The sequence below is a fragment of the Excalfactoria chinensis genome, chromosome 1, assembly GCF_039878825.1.
Source record: "Excalfactoria chinensis isolate bCotChi1 chromosome 1, bCotChi1.hap2, whole genome shotgun sequence".
NCBI classification, from domain to species: domain Eukaryota; kingdom Metazoa; phylum Chordata; class Aves; order Galliformes; family Phasianidae; genus Excalfactoria; species Excalfactoria chinensis.
In genome coordinates this window covers 42,259,768-42,273,245 of record NC_092825.1, presented here as the reverse complement: position 1 = coordinate 42,273,245, position 13,478 = coordinate 42,259,768, and the positions used below count along the sequence as shown (strand labels likewise).

The 13,478-nt window shown below is 45.0% G+C and overlaps 1 protein-coding gene across 2 annotated transcripts in view; it reads left to right on the top strand.

Moving 5' to 3' along the window:
* The first annotated feature begins 11,298 nt into the window (after positions 1-11,298).
* EEA1 (early endosome antigen 1) overlaps positions 11,299-13,478 on the top strand; it is a 73,013-nt gene continuing 70,833 nt past the window's right edge. For both annotated transcript variants that reach the window (XM_072329540.1, XM_072329529.1), the window contains exon 1: positions 11,299-11,440. In XM_072329540.1, coding sequence (XP_072185641.1) covers positions 11,417-11,440 — 24 coding nt within the window. In that variant the 5' untranslated portion in view covers positions 11,299-11,416. The remainder of the gene's footprint in view (positions 11,441-13,478) is intronic.

Here is a 13,478-nt window from a genome sequence, read left to right as displayed (position 1 = left end):
TGAGTAGAAGTATATTTACATTAAATTGAATGATTGAAATTGTGTTGTATGGATATTCGTGTAGCCAAGGCTTTAAGTGCTCTTACATAATTAGTATGAAACAAAATCCTTGTGGTGTCTTTCTGTCAGGAACTCAGCAGGACAGCCACCTGCTGAGACTCTTTTCCACTCTGTCAATATGGGAAGCACACTCCCTGTGCCTGGCAAGGTAAGAGATGAAGGGATTCAAGTAACTAAAGGCTCATAATAAATATCAACCAGCACAGAAGATTGAAGGTGGACCATAATGAAGGCAGGATAACAGCTATAATGTAGTTGGGGAGGGAAGTGCTAACATATAGGAAGATGAGGGCTGGTATGAAGCTTGTCTGCCCCTTGGAGTTGCTCCCACTGAAGGCTGTATCTCCTTTCATCCTCCCCAGAATGCTTCACGGAAAAGAGAAGCAAGAGTGGTGGAGAAGAGGATGAATCATTTTGCATAAATAGCTGGTGCTGTGGCAGCCAACGAGGAGAAGGGTGAAAGGCCAAGGGGGAGCCCGGATGTGGTCAGAAGGAAGGATAAGTAAAAGCCAGGGATGAATGACGCAGTGTACCTATGAAATTGGTGGAGTGTAGGATGTAAGTGTGCTTAGGGATAGTGTGGGGGTTGTGTTTGGATGCAAGGGCACTGTATGTATCCTTGCAGTTCAGACAATGGAGCTGATGCCAGAAGTCTGTCACATACGTCAATCTTGGAACTGCTGCCAGTTTTCTGGGTACAGCTTGTCCACGTGAACATTACGTGAGACTGCAGTTGGAAGCGTGCAGAACGAGCTGCCTTTGAGTCATATGTGGACAGGGGGAAGAGATCACCTATGACAATTTTGATCAGTATTAAAAAAAAAAAAAAGCTTTGTACTTTGTAAACTAAACTTTTGTTGTGATGAAGAGGCAGCAGCATCAATTTCTGCTCACTAAAACTGTCCTGCATGTGGGCTTTGACACCACCATTTATCCTCAAAGGGCATGAAGAAATTCCAGCGTTACCTCTCAGATGGTTATGCCATCACGCTCCTCTGTTGCACCACAGTGTGTCGCAAAGAGCACCTTACAGCGCAGAGCTACCCACTCTGGGAAGGGAAAGGCTTGGGAGTGACAGATTCCTTACCATACACATGATGTCATTTCAAAAAGGAGTTGAAAGGTGAAAAGAGTTATTGTAAATTTCATTTCAGCAACAGTATGGTTCAGATAAGAAGGAATTCCATTATTGTTGTTGTCCTTTTTGCCAGCTCTACCTATAACTGTTCTCTTTTCATGCAGAAGAGGCAACAGCGCTGACATCAGAAGGAGCAGAAGTCCTGTGCAGCAGATTGGTGCTGCGGATGGCATGGGGCTGCACGCAGGCGCCTGCGGCTGTGAGGCAGAGGAGGGAGCTGCAGCCGCTGCCAGCAGCCAGCTCTCCTGTCAGACTGTGCAAAGTGGGAATCAATGGCACTGCTGCAGACAGAATTCTCATTCGTTTCTTGCTTGAAGAGAAAAAGCCCTGCAGATGTGGGGACAGGGACAAAAGTAGCCAGTATTTCCTCTCTTCTCTTTCTACATGCTAATCAGCCACACTAATGGGACACTGGCTAATCTCTCTGGTTCCTGAATTGAAAGAAGATGCTCCTCTTCCAAGTAACTAATGAATCATCCCTTTTAGTGCACAGCATGCATGACTGCATCGTTAAAAGCAGTCTTAATCACTCGCTGAGAAAAATGATATCAATCATTTCTCCCCTTTAGAGATGTTGTTAACTGTGAGCCTCAGGAGCTCTGACTCACAGCCTGTGTGCTGCAGCAAGCCCAGAACGACTACACTAAATTTTTAGCAAGTGATTGGAGCCCCCTGAGTCTTATTCCTTTTGTCTTCCTAATATGGCCACAATTGAGGAAAAGCGTAGACTTCTTGGTTTTGTACCTTTCTATCAGTCTCTGGTCAGGTAGATTTAGACTGAACTTTACACTGAAGTTCAAAGAGAAGGATTTTTGGTAGGCAATTGAGTCCTGGCAGAGTACAGGGCCAAATAGTTCCTGAGCTGATAGAACCCTGCTCCCCATTTTGCCCTCAGCTCTGCTTGTCTGACGGACAAGCTGCACACATAGCACTTCATCTTGCTTTACAAGCATCAGATTGTCTATGGGACAGTATCGTGAAGCAAAAGAAGTAATACGAGTACATTTAAAAGTGTTTGACAGTTTCCTGGAAAGAGGCTGAATGTGTCTGATGTGAGAAACACATTCACTTGTTGATGCTGAGGAACTGCCAGTGGCAGAGCAAACAAAATGATCAGATAAAAAGTTTTCAACCTGATGGGGAAAAAAACGTTACCTGCTGTACTTTCCAATATAGTCGGGTGCACTGATAGAAATATTTGTGTATCCATCCCATAAAAAATAGTCTTGTTGTTACCAGTGACAAATGGTCAAGTTTTCAACTGTTGGGGAATGCAACAATTAAGACTGCCCACACCATCTTAAATCAGCCCTTCTGTGTCTGTATGTGCATTACAGGCATGAGAGCATGATATCGCTGAGTTATCTTATTGCACCCAGGTTCTCTTTTGGATCAGACTCTCAGCTTGTCAATAGCTCCACAAATGCAAAAGGAGATCTGGGGTCTCCCTGGAGGAGATGTAAGGGCAGCTCTGAATGTCAATGACTGCAAGTATGCTTCTTGTTCCCAGTACTTTCTGTTATTTCCCCTAGATAGCCCTCCTCAATGAGTCCGGGCAGAGACCGTCCCCAATTGCTGCTCCAGTTCTGACATAGCGACATGCTGCCATTCAGCTCATCCCTACCATCATCCTGCTGCTGGGAAATGAGTTTGTTTCTGCCTAGAGCACACCTTCAGGAGGCACTGGATGAGGATGGTTGTGTGTGTTACCAGAAATGCACGTGTTTTACTTTATTATGGCTTTATAAGGCTTTATTATGTTTGAATGCAGGGAACAAAGGTGATGTAGAACAATTTGGTCATTTGTTGGGCAGCGTTCAACTGTCACAACCTCTTGTAACAGACAAGTGCAGATGAGCTCTCCTGAAGCCTGCAGCAATGGGGTCTCTTCCAAGGCCAAGCCCACCGCTGTGGCCACCAGTCTGCTCTTCCCTCTGTAGGCCTTTTGTCAGCCCCAGCCCTATGCTCTGAGAGAGGAGAGACAGCACACAGTCCTTCCAGGACAGGTTAAATTTAAGATTAGGATCCACTTGTGCACTGCCCCAAAGAGTCTGAATACTTTTTGTTTGCTGCCGTGAAACATCTGCCATAAAAATATGTGTGGCCTGCTCATTAAATGCAAATTGCTAAGGACAGTGACGATGAACAGGGAGAAATATATCCAGATAAATGGCATGCTCAGACATTCTTCAAAGAGATGCTAGGAGTTATCATGTGAACTGCCCTTGGGGTTGTGCCGGTGGAGGTGGAGGGCTGAGGATGACCCAGAGATCTGGTGCTTTGGCAGGGGCTCCCAGGACATACTTTCTCAATCTGTGATTGAGGTGATCATGGTTTTCTCTTAGCATCTTTGCCTGGCGTTGGATGATTGAATTTCAGTTTTTTGGGCTGCCTTTGCTACAAGAAGTATTTGTATCAGCTGCAGGTCTGAGAAATATTGTTTGATATATGGAAAGAAATGGGATTTATGTAGTGACAGTCTCATTCCCCTGTGGGTCACTTGATGGATTTGGTTACTGGATGGAGGAATGCTGTCATGGGGAGCAGCCCCTTGGATCTGCCTTCTGACAGCTCAGCTTTCAGGCAAGTATCCCAGTAGAATCACAAGGAAAGAGATGACGGAGAGGGGCTATGTTGGGGATGCCTCTGGGGCAAGACACAGAAGCCCAGATGCCTGCCTCAGCAGCTGTGGGCTGCCAGAGGCATTGCTGACTGCCCTGTGGGTGCAGAGGAGTGCAACAGGTAGAGCTGCAAATCCCAGCCAGCCTCTGCACCGAAGGATCAGTGAGGAATACCAAATAGTAACTGTACAAAATTCTAGTTTCTAAGTAGTTTTCTCTCAGTAAAAAATGACTCAGCCCTTGGCGAATAAAAATGGGCCAATCAGTTTCAATCATCTTTAAACGTTCTCATGATGCAGTGATAGTTACAGTAGCCAGCACTTGTTCTTTGTAAGTACGGTAGCAGACTTCAGGAAACCAACTAATAACAATCTGCAATTTGATGTTTGAATTCCTGACTGCAGCTTCGGTTTCAAATCCCTGTAATGCTCCTAAAAAATATTTCTGGTCATGATGTTCATTCAGAATCATGGTTTCTGCTCAGAACAGGACAGTACCTTTTCACATTTGCTTTCTGTTATAGTCACAAAAACAGTAATTAAACATCAATGATACCTTATAATCCCAAGACTCTTGGAGGACTTCAGGAAATCGCTCAGTACAACTAATTGCCCACCACTTCACAAACCCCCTTTTTGTTGCAAGACCTTGTAAAACCCCTGGGAGACTGAGATAGCTTCCCATCTTGTATCCCAGTATTCCTAACTCAGCAAATTTGAGCTTTTTCCTCCTTTCTCCAATATATATCTATAGGCAGGCACAAATCATGGAAGACCTTAGAACTGGGCCCCGGTGCTTTGCAGTCAGTGGGAATTCTGATTGCCAACTCATCCAGGTGCACTGCTGTGGCCTTTCACAGCTCTGTGGCATGTACACATACACGTTATTTGCCTTTCCATGTCAACAGAGTTTTGAGAGGTGTTCCTACATAACAGGGACCCAATGGAATCAAAAGTCAGGTTGACCAGAGAAGCCCTGCTCAGTCATGAATCATGTGTAATGGTTTTTTCTCTTTCCTTCATACGAGCTGGAGTATTGATTTCAAGGCCTTGCAGAGGTCAGCAGTAAAACCCATGTCTGCAAGGATGCCAGGAGTCCAGCCTTAAACATCTGACACTTACTAGGAGATTTACTTGAGTGTTCTGAAATGAAACACTGAATGCCTGCTCATTGCTTCTCATGCCTTGGACTGGGCTATAAAATGGTTCTGTCCCAGCTGGCGGTAAACACTGTGTCACTGGTCAGGCAGCAAATGGTGTAGCAGGAGATGATCCCCACCTTCTTCCTAAAGACAAATGGCATTTTAAACCTACATTTTTGCCATTATACTGTTACATTGTCAGGGTTTGTGATTATAGGAGGCAGGCTTTAAATGAAGGATTTTTTATGCAATGAAGAATTTCAGAAATCTCAAACTGAAATTTCTACCAAAAAGTGGCTTCATTATATCTTATAGGAAATCTCTTTACTTGATCTGAAAGTGTAATATAAATGAAATATGTCAACTTCAAACAGCACATCTTCCTGCTTCTCCAAAGCACCTGGCAGACTCATCAAGAGGTTTTGGCACACTGCACACACTCTAGCTAAGCTTTTAAACCACCACTGAGACATTTTGCAAGTTGGATCCTTTTAATTGATTTTCTTATCTTTAATCTTAAAACCATTTATTTTCTTTAGATGATGCTCTTTCTTGCTCATTTGGTTCATAAACAGGTAAAAACTGCCAGAGCTATAGACTTCTACAATATCTAATACCCAGTATTGTAGAAGTCATTTCGGTATCATTACAATGCCAAGTAGTAATAAGGAGTGAACACTTACTTCTGAACATATCTCTGGCATTCCTGCAAGTGCTCTCAGGAATCACCTCTTTCTCTTGCATTGCTCCTGCTATTGCAGCTACCTAACAACCATCCAAGCAAGGATGGGTATGGAGACCGGGCTGTAATAAATTTGGCTCCGTAGAATCATAGAATTGCTCAGGTTGGAAAAGACCTTAAAGATCATTGAGTCCAACCATATTACCCTAACTCTAACAACCCTCTGCTAAATCATGTCCCTGAGCACCACATCCAAATGATTTTTAAACACATCCAGGGATGGTGACTCAAGCACCTCCCTGGGGAATCTATTCCAGTGTTTAACAACCCTTTCTGTAAAGAAGTTTTTCCTGATATCCAACCTAAACTTATCCTGGTGCAACTTGAGGCCATTTCCCCTCGTCCTGTCACCTGTCACCACTGAGTGACACTGTGGTACTTATCACACTTATTACAATTGTTTTAATATTATTTTTGACCTGTAACTTTTTTTCCTATCCAGCTTTATTATGGACATCATACCTTCTTGGCCCACTATCAATCTGCAGCCAATGGAAAGAATGAACTGCTTTAACATCATATCCCACACTCACATTAGTTCAGAAGAAACAGCAGTACGATGGCACACGTATTTGATCCAGATTAGAATTGTATTGACAGCTGACTCAGTAGTGCCTACAGCTAGTATTAGTGAAAGGGAAGCCTCAGCTGTTGAAGGATTGATTCTTGAGAATGATGGAGCATTTTGTCATCCCGCAGTAAATGCATTTTCTTTTACCTTCATTGATTCCCAGCTTGTCCAAGGCTTTGGTAAACACTTTGTTCTTTATTTGTAAATTAGTTTTTTCTTTGTTTGCAAACTTTATGTAATGTTCTATGAAATAATGAACCTTACTGGCTCTGCACCAAGAAAAGCAGATGAAGAATGAAAGGTCCATTTCATTATTCTTTTACAGCAAACATCTTAACTTTTAGAAAGTATTTAACTGAGAGAGATCTTTAATCCTCCTTTGCTAATTCCCATCATTCTTCTTCACATCTACATCATTACTGCAGTTGCCACACAGACAGGTTTGGCTTGTACTTCAGGAAAATCAAGGCTTGGTCAGCAGGGCTTTTAGCTGTGTAACACTGTAGAGCTTAAATAGCATTTTGGATGTCAGATACAGCAAATGTCTCACATCAAAATACAAATGTGGAAGACTTAGAGAGTTGGAATCTGTAAGAAGAGATGCCTTAAGCACTGTGTGATTACTTTAAGCCTGCAAGACTATTTGTTTACTGTTTCAAGAAAGCCTGGTAACTTCCCTTTGGAGTTAAATTTTGCCCTCTTTATTTAGCAGCCTCTACTCTGACCATTTCAAAATATTTAACTGAATTGCTGATGCAATGCATGAACTCTGACTCCCAGCAAAGCCAACACTTACTGCATCTGCTTACACACAAAGCCATGAACAAATAGTGCATTAATTTGCAGAGAGAGTGAGGAGTGTTTGAATCAGTGCTATACGGACCTTCTTATAACTAGAAAAATCTTGCTATTGCATTCGTTTAGCTTTATGTTTGAAATCAACCACAGGCCTCCAGCTTTCTATCTTTTTTTTTGCAATTACTCAGAAAAGCGATCACAGCAATACTCATGAGTATTATCACAATCTTCATAACATCATGTTGAAAACCCATCTTTTGTTTCAGCTATAACTAGAATAGACTGAGTAAGATTTATTTAAAGGATCAGTTGTAGTGGCATCCCCTATAATCTACATGACTAAGGGCTACCCTGATTACTTCATTTGGAACGTCAAGTAATTTGCTGATAAACCTTTGAAATTGCCTCAAACATGCCTAGAATAATGGAGAGAAGAAGTTTTTGTCTGAGACCCAAAGAAAGAGAAATCATGTATAAATACATAAAAGCACATAACCAAAGCGAGCAGATAAATAACCTCAAAGAATATGTTCTTTAAAATATTTCTGTTTCACTCTGCAGCGGAAGACCACCAATCTCCCTTCTTTTTCCTGTTCACTCATTTTCATTGCCACTTGAAAGTGCCCAGGAAATGTGCCAGCAACTCCTTGAAGTGATATGACTGATAGTATCACTGCCGCTTTCTGAGGTGGAATTTGAAAGTCTTTGTTTTGTGGCAAGCTTTCAACTTGATGCAGAATAATTTCTTAGCTGAGGCATTTGGCAGGGTGCTCCACATGACTCAGCATCAGATCTTCTCCATCTCACACTCTGGTTATATTAATATCGGGCTTATTTTTTACATGAACTCATACGTATTTCTCACTTAAGCCAACAAAGCTATGTGGCATTCTCCTCGCCATCCTGGCGAATGGGAAACAAAATCAACTACTGATGCTTTTTGTTTGTTTGTTCGTTTTGTATAAAGATTATTCTATTATTCATGACTTTAATGTAGGTTATCTGGGGAGAGTTGTGCAAATCCAACAAGATTCAAGTTCTCTCACACTGGGTACAAGTCGTGAATTTGAGCTCTCAAATTTGGTATTAGTGCAATCTTTATTAGCACACTCACTTGTTACTCATACGAGTGATTGCACAGTCTTGAAGGAGGCTCTCTTAGCACAGGACTTGGCCTGTAGCTGTCACCTCTTTGTTACAGACATCCCCATAGATTCAGCTGGAAAGATTAGCAACCCAAGCTGATGTACAGGAGCTCCTGTGAAGCTCTGAACTGACCATAGTGCAGATGTCTCATGTGCCTATCATGAGTTTCACCAAGAAATTCTCTTGGCTGTTTTCTGTCATTGGCGTCTTCAAGGTCATTGGTGCCACCTGCAAGAATAATGAGGTTTAAGTGTAGTTTCTCAGCAAAATGAAGTGAATGTGAATTCAAACAGCACTCTGTGTATTTTGTTTGTGAATATTTTTAATTAAAGACTAGAGTACCAGTAGCTGAAAAGTAGTTTTTTCCTTCCTAAATCTCCATTAGTCCATCCATGACTTTCTTACAAGGCAATTCTCAGTAGGTGTTTTGATGAAACAATCATATGATTTAGGAACACACAACCCCCTGTATTTTTATGGAATACGTGCTCCCTGATGCATGCCTTCTTGTGGTTTCAGCAATGCTATAACCTATAATGTATCATTTCCCTATGAATTACAGTTCTGCACTTACTTACTTAATCTTGAAGATAGGTGGTTGGCAAGTTTTTAATACTCCTAATCTTTAATCTTATTATTTGCCTGTTCCGTGGTTTTTGATGTGGATTCTCGACCTATTACTTTTACCTGCTAGCCATTATGGTTTTCAACACACAGATCCTTTAAACCATCTGTTCTGTGTGTTCAGTTCACAGAGTTCAACCCAGGAGAGCACCAGAAAAAGATGTGGGTAAATTTGAAAGACATCTGCCAAAAATAAAGAACAAAAAGGGAAAGTCATAAGTGTACAATTAAACAGCAAACCCAAAACACAGACGCTTTCTAATGCCCTTTATAAACAAGAAACCTAAAAGTAACATCTTGAAAAAAATGAGATGGGGTCAAGAACTTAACACAGAATCACAGAAATCACAGAACGGATTGGGTTGGAAGGGGCCTTAAAGATCATCCAGTCCCGACTTCTCTGCCATGGGCAGGTCTGCCAAGCACTGGATCAGGTGGCCAGGGACCCATCCAACCTCACCTTGAACACCTCAAGGGATGGGGCAGCTCCTCTGGGCAGCCTGTTGAAAACAATTATCCGTACAAAAGCTGGTAACACTCAGGACAGCAGTGCAGAATATTTGGAAATTTAGAGTTTACGAGTCTATGTACATGCGATATTGACATACCACATATTATTTTCTCAGTCATTTTGTTTGAAGCCCTTAGTGATGGCAGAAGATTACATGGGCATAGCTTTCTGTGAGCCACGGACCAGGAATAGTGGCTTTTATGGGCTTTTATGGGCTTTTATGGGCTTTTATGTGCATAGCCATGAGAAAAAAAAAAAAGGCAATGCTCCATTGGAAGGCCTGGGAGGTGCTGCTGCATGCTGGGCCATTCTAAATACTGCTTATTCAGTTTGAACATTGATTTTGATTGTCTGCTGAAATGCAGGCCCACCGATTTCTGCAGCTAATGTTATGTGAGAGGCTGCTGTAGTTCAGACTGAGCCAGTGACTTATGTTCAGAGGATGAAGCACCAGCTTTCCAGCTGGCATGCCCAAAAAAGTCTCTGCCATGATTTTAGTCCAAGACTGTCAGCAATAGGCTCCATACAAAGGCGCCAAAGCCCTCACAAAGTTTACGAGGTTGGATGAAATGCAAATTTGCAACTCCCATGCCTGGGGCCATAAACCATATTTAAACAGCATGTGATTTCACCGTATTTGTGCTGCACCTATGAACTCACGGGCATTAACATACACATAATGATTAAAAGCAAGGAATTCCACTTGAAATGGAACTGATGAAATGTTTTTTTTTTTTTTTTTTTTTTTTTTTTTTTTTTTTTTTTTTTCCTACAGTCTACCCCAAGGGTAAATTCTTATGTGCATTCTTGGTGTTTAGCAAAGGTGATCACACTGCAGTCTTTCCTTTACAGTGGAATTCTAAAGGCTTCTTTCTCTCCCTGGTCATCTACTTAAATCTGCTGGAGCCCATTGCCTCTGAGCCTCAACTGGCACTGTCATATTTGATGGAAATTGGCCAACGGATCCAGAAGTCACTGAGGGAATGATGGGGGACAGAGGCACATAAATCCACAGAAACATCCACAGAAATAGATCTGGTGGATGTGACCAAAGATGTCACCTCTCAACAGCTGAAGCCATGACCCTACATGGTATGTGCTCTTATGTGCCCTAACAGAAGAACAGCCTCATGAAACACCAGGACCCGGAGCTGGGGAAACTCAGATGGGACACTTCATGTTGCTGTGCTTCACATCTTGGCTGCTGCAGCTGAATCCTTCTTGTCACGTGCTCATAACACACCAAATCCATGGATTTTAGAGTGCTTAGAAACACCAGCTTCAGAGTGGAAATGTTTTCAATCATTGCAGCTCGAAAAGCATCTAATATGTGCTATGTCCAACACAGTAAGTTATCAAGTATGTCCATTATTTAATCGTGACCCTTCACCTTGCATTCAATAAGTAAAAGCTGCAGCTTTAGAACTGACAGGAAATGGCAGTGTGTTCGCTTCTGCATGCTGGAGGCCATCGGTGTTCCGGTAGCTCTCCCGCCAAAAGCCTTATAGGATTTTTGCCTCAGCACTGGTTAAGCACAGACCCTTTATGGACAGAACTGCTCATTTTGGGGCTATTTTGTGTTTGACGGAACCCGTGTGGGAGCACAATATTCTCTTCTGATATTTTAAGGCGAGTCTAAGCGGCTATGCCAGAAAGTAGCCCTGCCTGCCCCTGGTTCTAAGGAAGCAATAAGGAATTAATTTCATTTACAGTAGGTTTAGCTTCCAGTTAACTATCCAAACCACCGCACTACTCGGCACTTCCAACAACCGACACGGCGGAGAACGGATGGGGCGGGGAGCTCTGTGGGACGTGGCCGCCCTCCGGCAGCTGAGGTTCGGCGGGCCTCCGTCCCCCCCGGCCGGCCCTCCCCGAGGCGGGGCGGGCGCTGCCCGGCGCGGCGCGGTCCCGCCCCGGCGGCTGCCCCGCCTCCCGGCCGCCGCGGCTGTCACGGGGCGAGCGGGCCGCGCCGGGCTCCTGCGGGGCGGGGGCGGCGCTGCGCGGGGCCCCGCGGTTTCCTCTCGGCGTGGCCGCGACCGCCCGGCGGCACCCGGCTCCGCCACCATGTTCAGGCGGATCCTGCAGCGGGTAAGGCGGCGCGCTGCGCTGCGGCGGGGCGGCTCCCCCGCTTCCTGGTGCCGGCCGGGCTCGGCGGCCGGGCGGGAGGCACCGGCCCGAGCTGCGGCTCTGCCCGGCCCCGCCGCGGGCATGGAGTAGGCCGCGGGGGCGGCCCCGAGCCCCGCCGCTACGGGGTGGGCCCGGCTGGGGGCGGCGGGCGTGCGGAGCCGGGGGCCGCGCCCTCCTTGGGGGCGGAAGGGTCCCCGCCCGCCGCCGGGCTGAGCTCGGAGCCGGGGGGCGCGCCTCCATCGCGGCGCTCCGGGGGCGAACGGGCTCGTAACGCCGGCCGCTACCCAGCCGCCTCTCGTCTAGTCGGAACCGGCTTTTCCTGCGGGCCCGGCTGGGTGGAAAGCCGGGCTGCGGCATCTCCTCGCAGCCCGCGGCCGAGAGGGCCGGGCCGGCGGCGCGAAGCGCGCTTGCGAGAACGTGGGTGGGGGATGAACGTGGTGCGCTCCGAGCTTCGTGCTTCCGAGGGACGGAACGTGGTGGGAGGAGAGCTGAGAGCATAGGGACTTCGGCCCTGCCCGAATTGAACGTGGCCGGCGTTTAGCTGGGTGCTGGCTGCTCTGAGGAGTCGCAGGCCTTCAAGAAACAGCCCTGGGGAGGCTCACCCGTGTGTGTGAGAAACCTGAGGTAGCACAGAAATTTTTGTTCATTTTGAGCAGCCGCTTTCACTGGGAGCTGCAAACAAGTAGCTGTTTCTCACTGCTTCCTGAAATTAGGGAACCACAGCAGAGCTCATTGCTAACCAAGGTGCTCAGAAGTAAATAGGGGAACAGTAAAATTGGTGCATGCATTTTGAGTGGTGTGAATAACTCTGCTTTTAAAAGGTTCCCCTCACAGAAAGCATCATGCCCCATCAGTTAAAGCAGTGACTGTGTGCATAGCCACATTCGTATCTTTTGATCTACACCGTGCCATTGGCAAAGCGTGGCAGTGACTTCTGATGCACCTTGGTGCTAAAAGTGAGCCTTTGGCTGCTGCTGCCAAATTTGCACATAAAGAAAGTAAGTATTACAACTAGAGGCGGCATGAAAAATAATCAGAGTTTTTCATCACCATGGCAGTGAGTTGAGTGACAGCAGTCTTCCTTTTGGAACTTTTGTTGTGCATCATAAATGTGACTGGTTTAAAAACGAACAACAAAATAAGAACCAAACCCAACACGGTTTCTCATACATATGTTTAGTTTATCGTTTGCTGGTGATAGGCAACAGGTGAACTCCTGCATTGCACTGCACTTCTGTTGGTCTGGAGGGCTGGCTCTGGACTGGGAAGGAGGAAGGCATTAACTGCAAAGATGCTGTTTGTAGTCTCTTGAAATTCTGGTTCCCGAAGTTGTAAAACATCCGATGTTTCTTTTAATACCCTTCCTGTTCCTGATGACCCTTTTGCTTCCTGCACAGCTGTAATTTTTGCTTTTAAAAGAATACTCTCAGTAACTTTGCATAGCATATTTTTAAAACAGAAAGGATTACGCACTCCTTACTACAGAGCATCACTCAGTGTTTGAAGTTGGTGTTTCCATGCTGTCTTGAACTGAGACCTCCTTTTGGGTCCTTTCCTTGCAAGCTGTTCCTGAATTTTACTTATGTTTTCAATGCAACATCTCAAAGATCCATCTGTTCTATAAGTTTTCACTTAACAGGTTTATGGAAAAAAAACATCTTTCATTCAGGCTCTTGCCACTTCTCAGTTTCACACATCGATCATTGTGCTGGCCTGGAAAAAAGGCAGTTTATGCCAAAAGAGGCCTGTATTACATTCAGTCCTGAAGGCCCTTTGGTTCCAAGCGCACACTCGGGCTTTGCAGGCATTTTTGTAGCTGGAGTGGTACATTTGCCACTCTTTTTGCTCTGTGCTCAGGAATGAAGATATTCACTTGTCTGGGATGTGCTGCATCTTGTGCCGTACCTATAATTTTCTTCTTTATGCCTATGATTACAGGGCTGGCTAGGCAGCGTGCTCGCTCAGGTGCTCGTGCAGAACTGGTGGCATGCATTGAGGG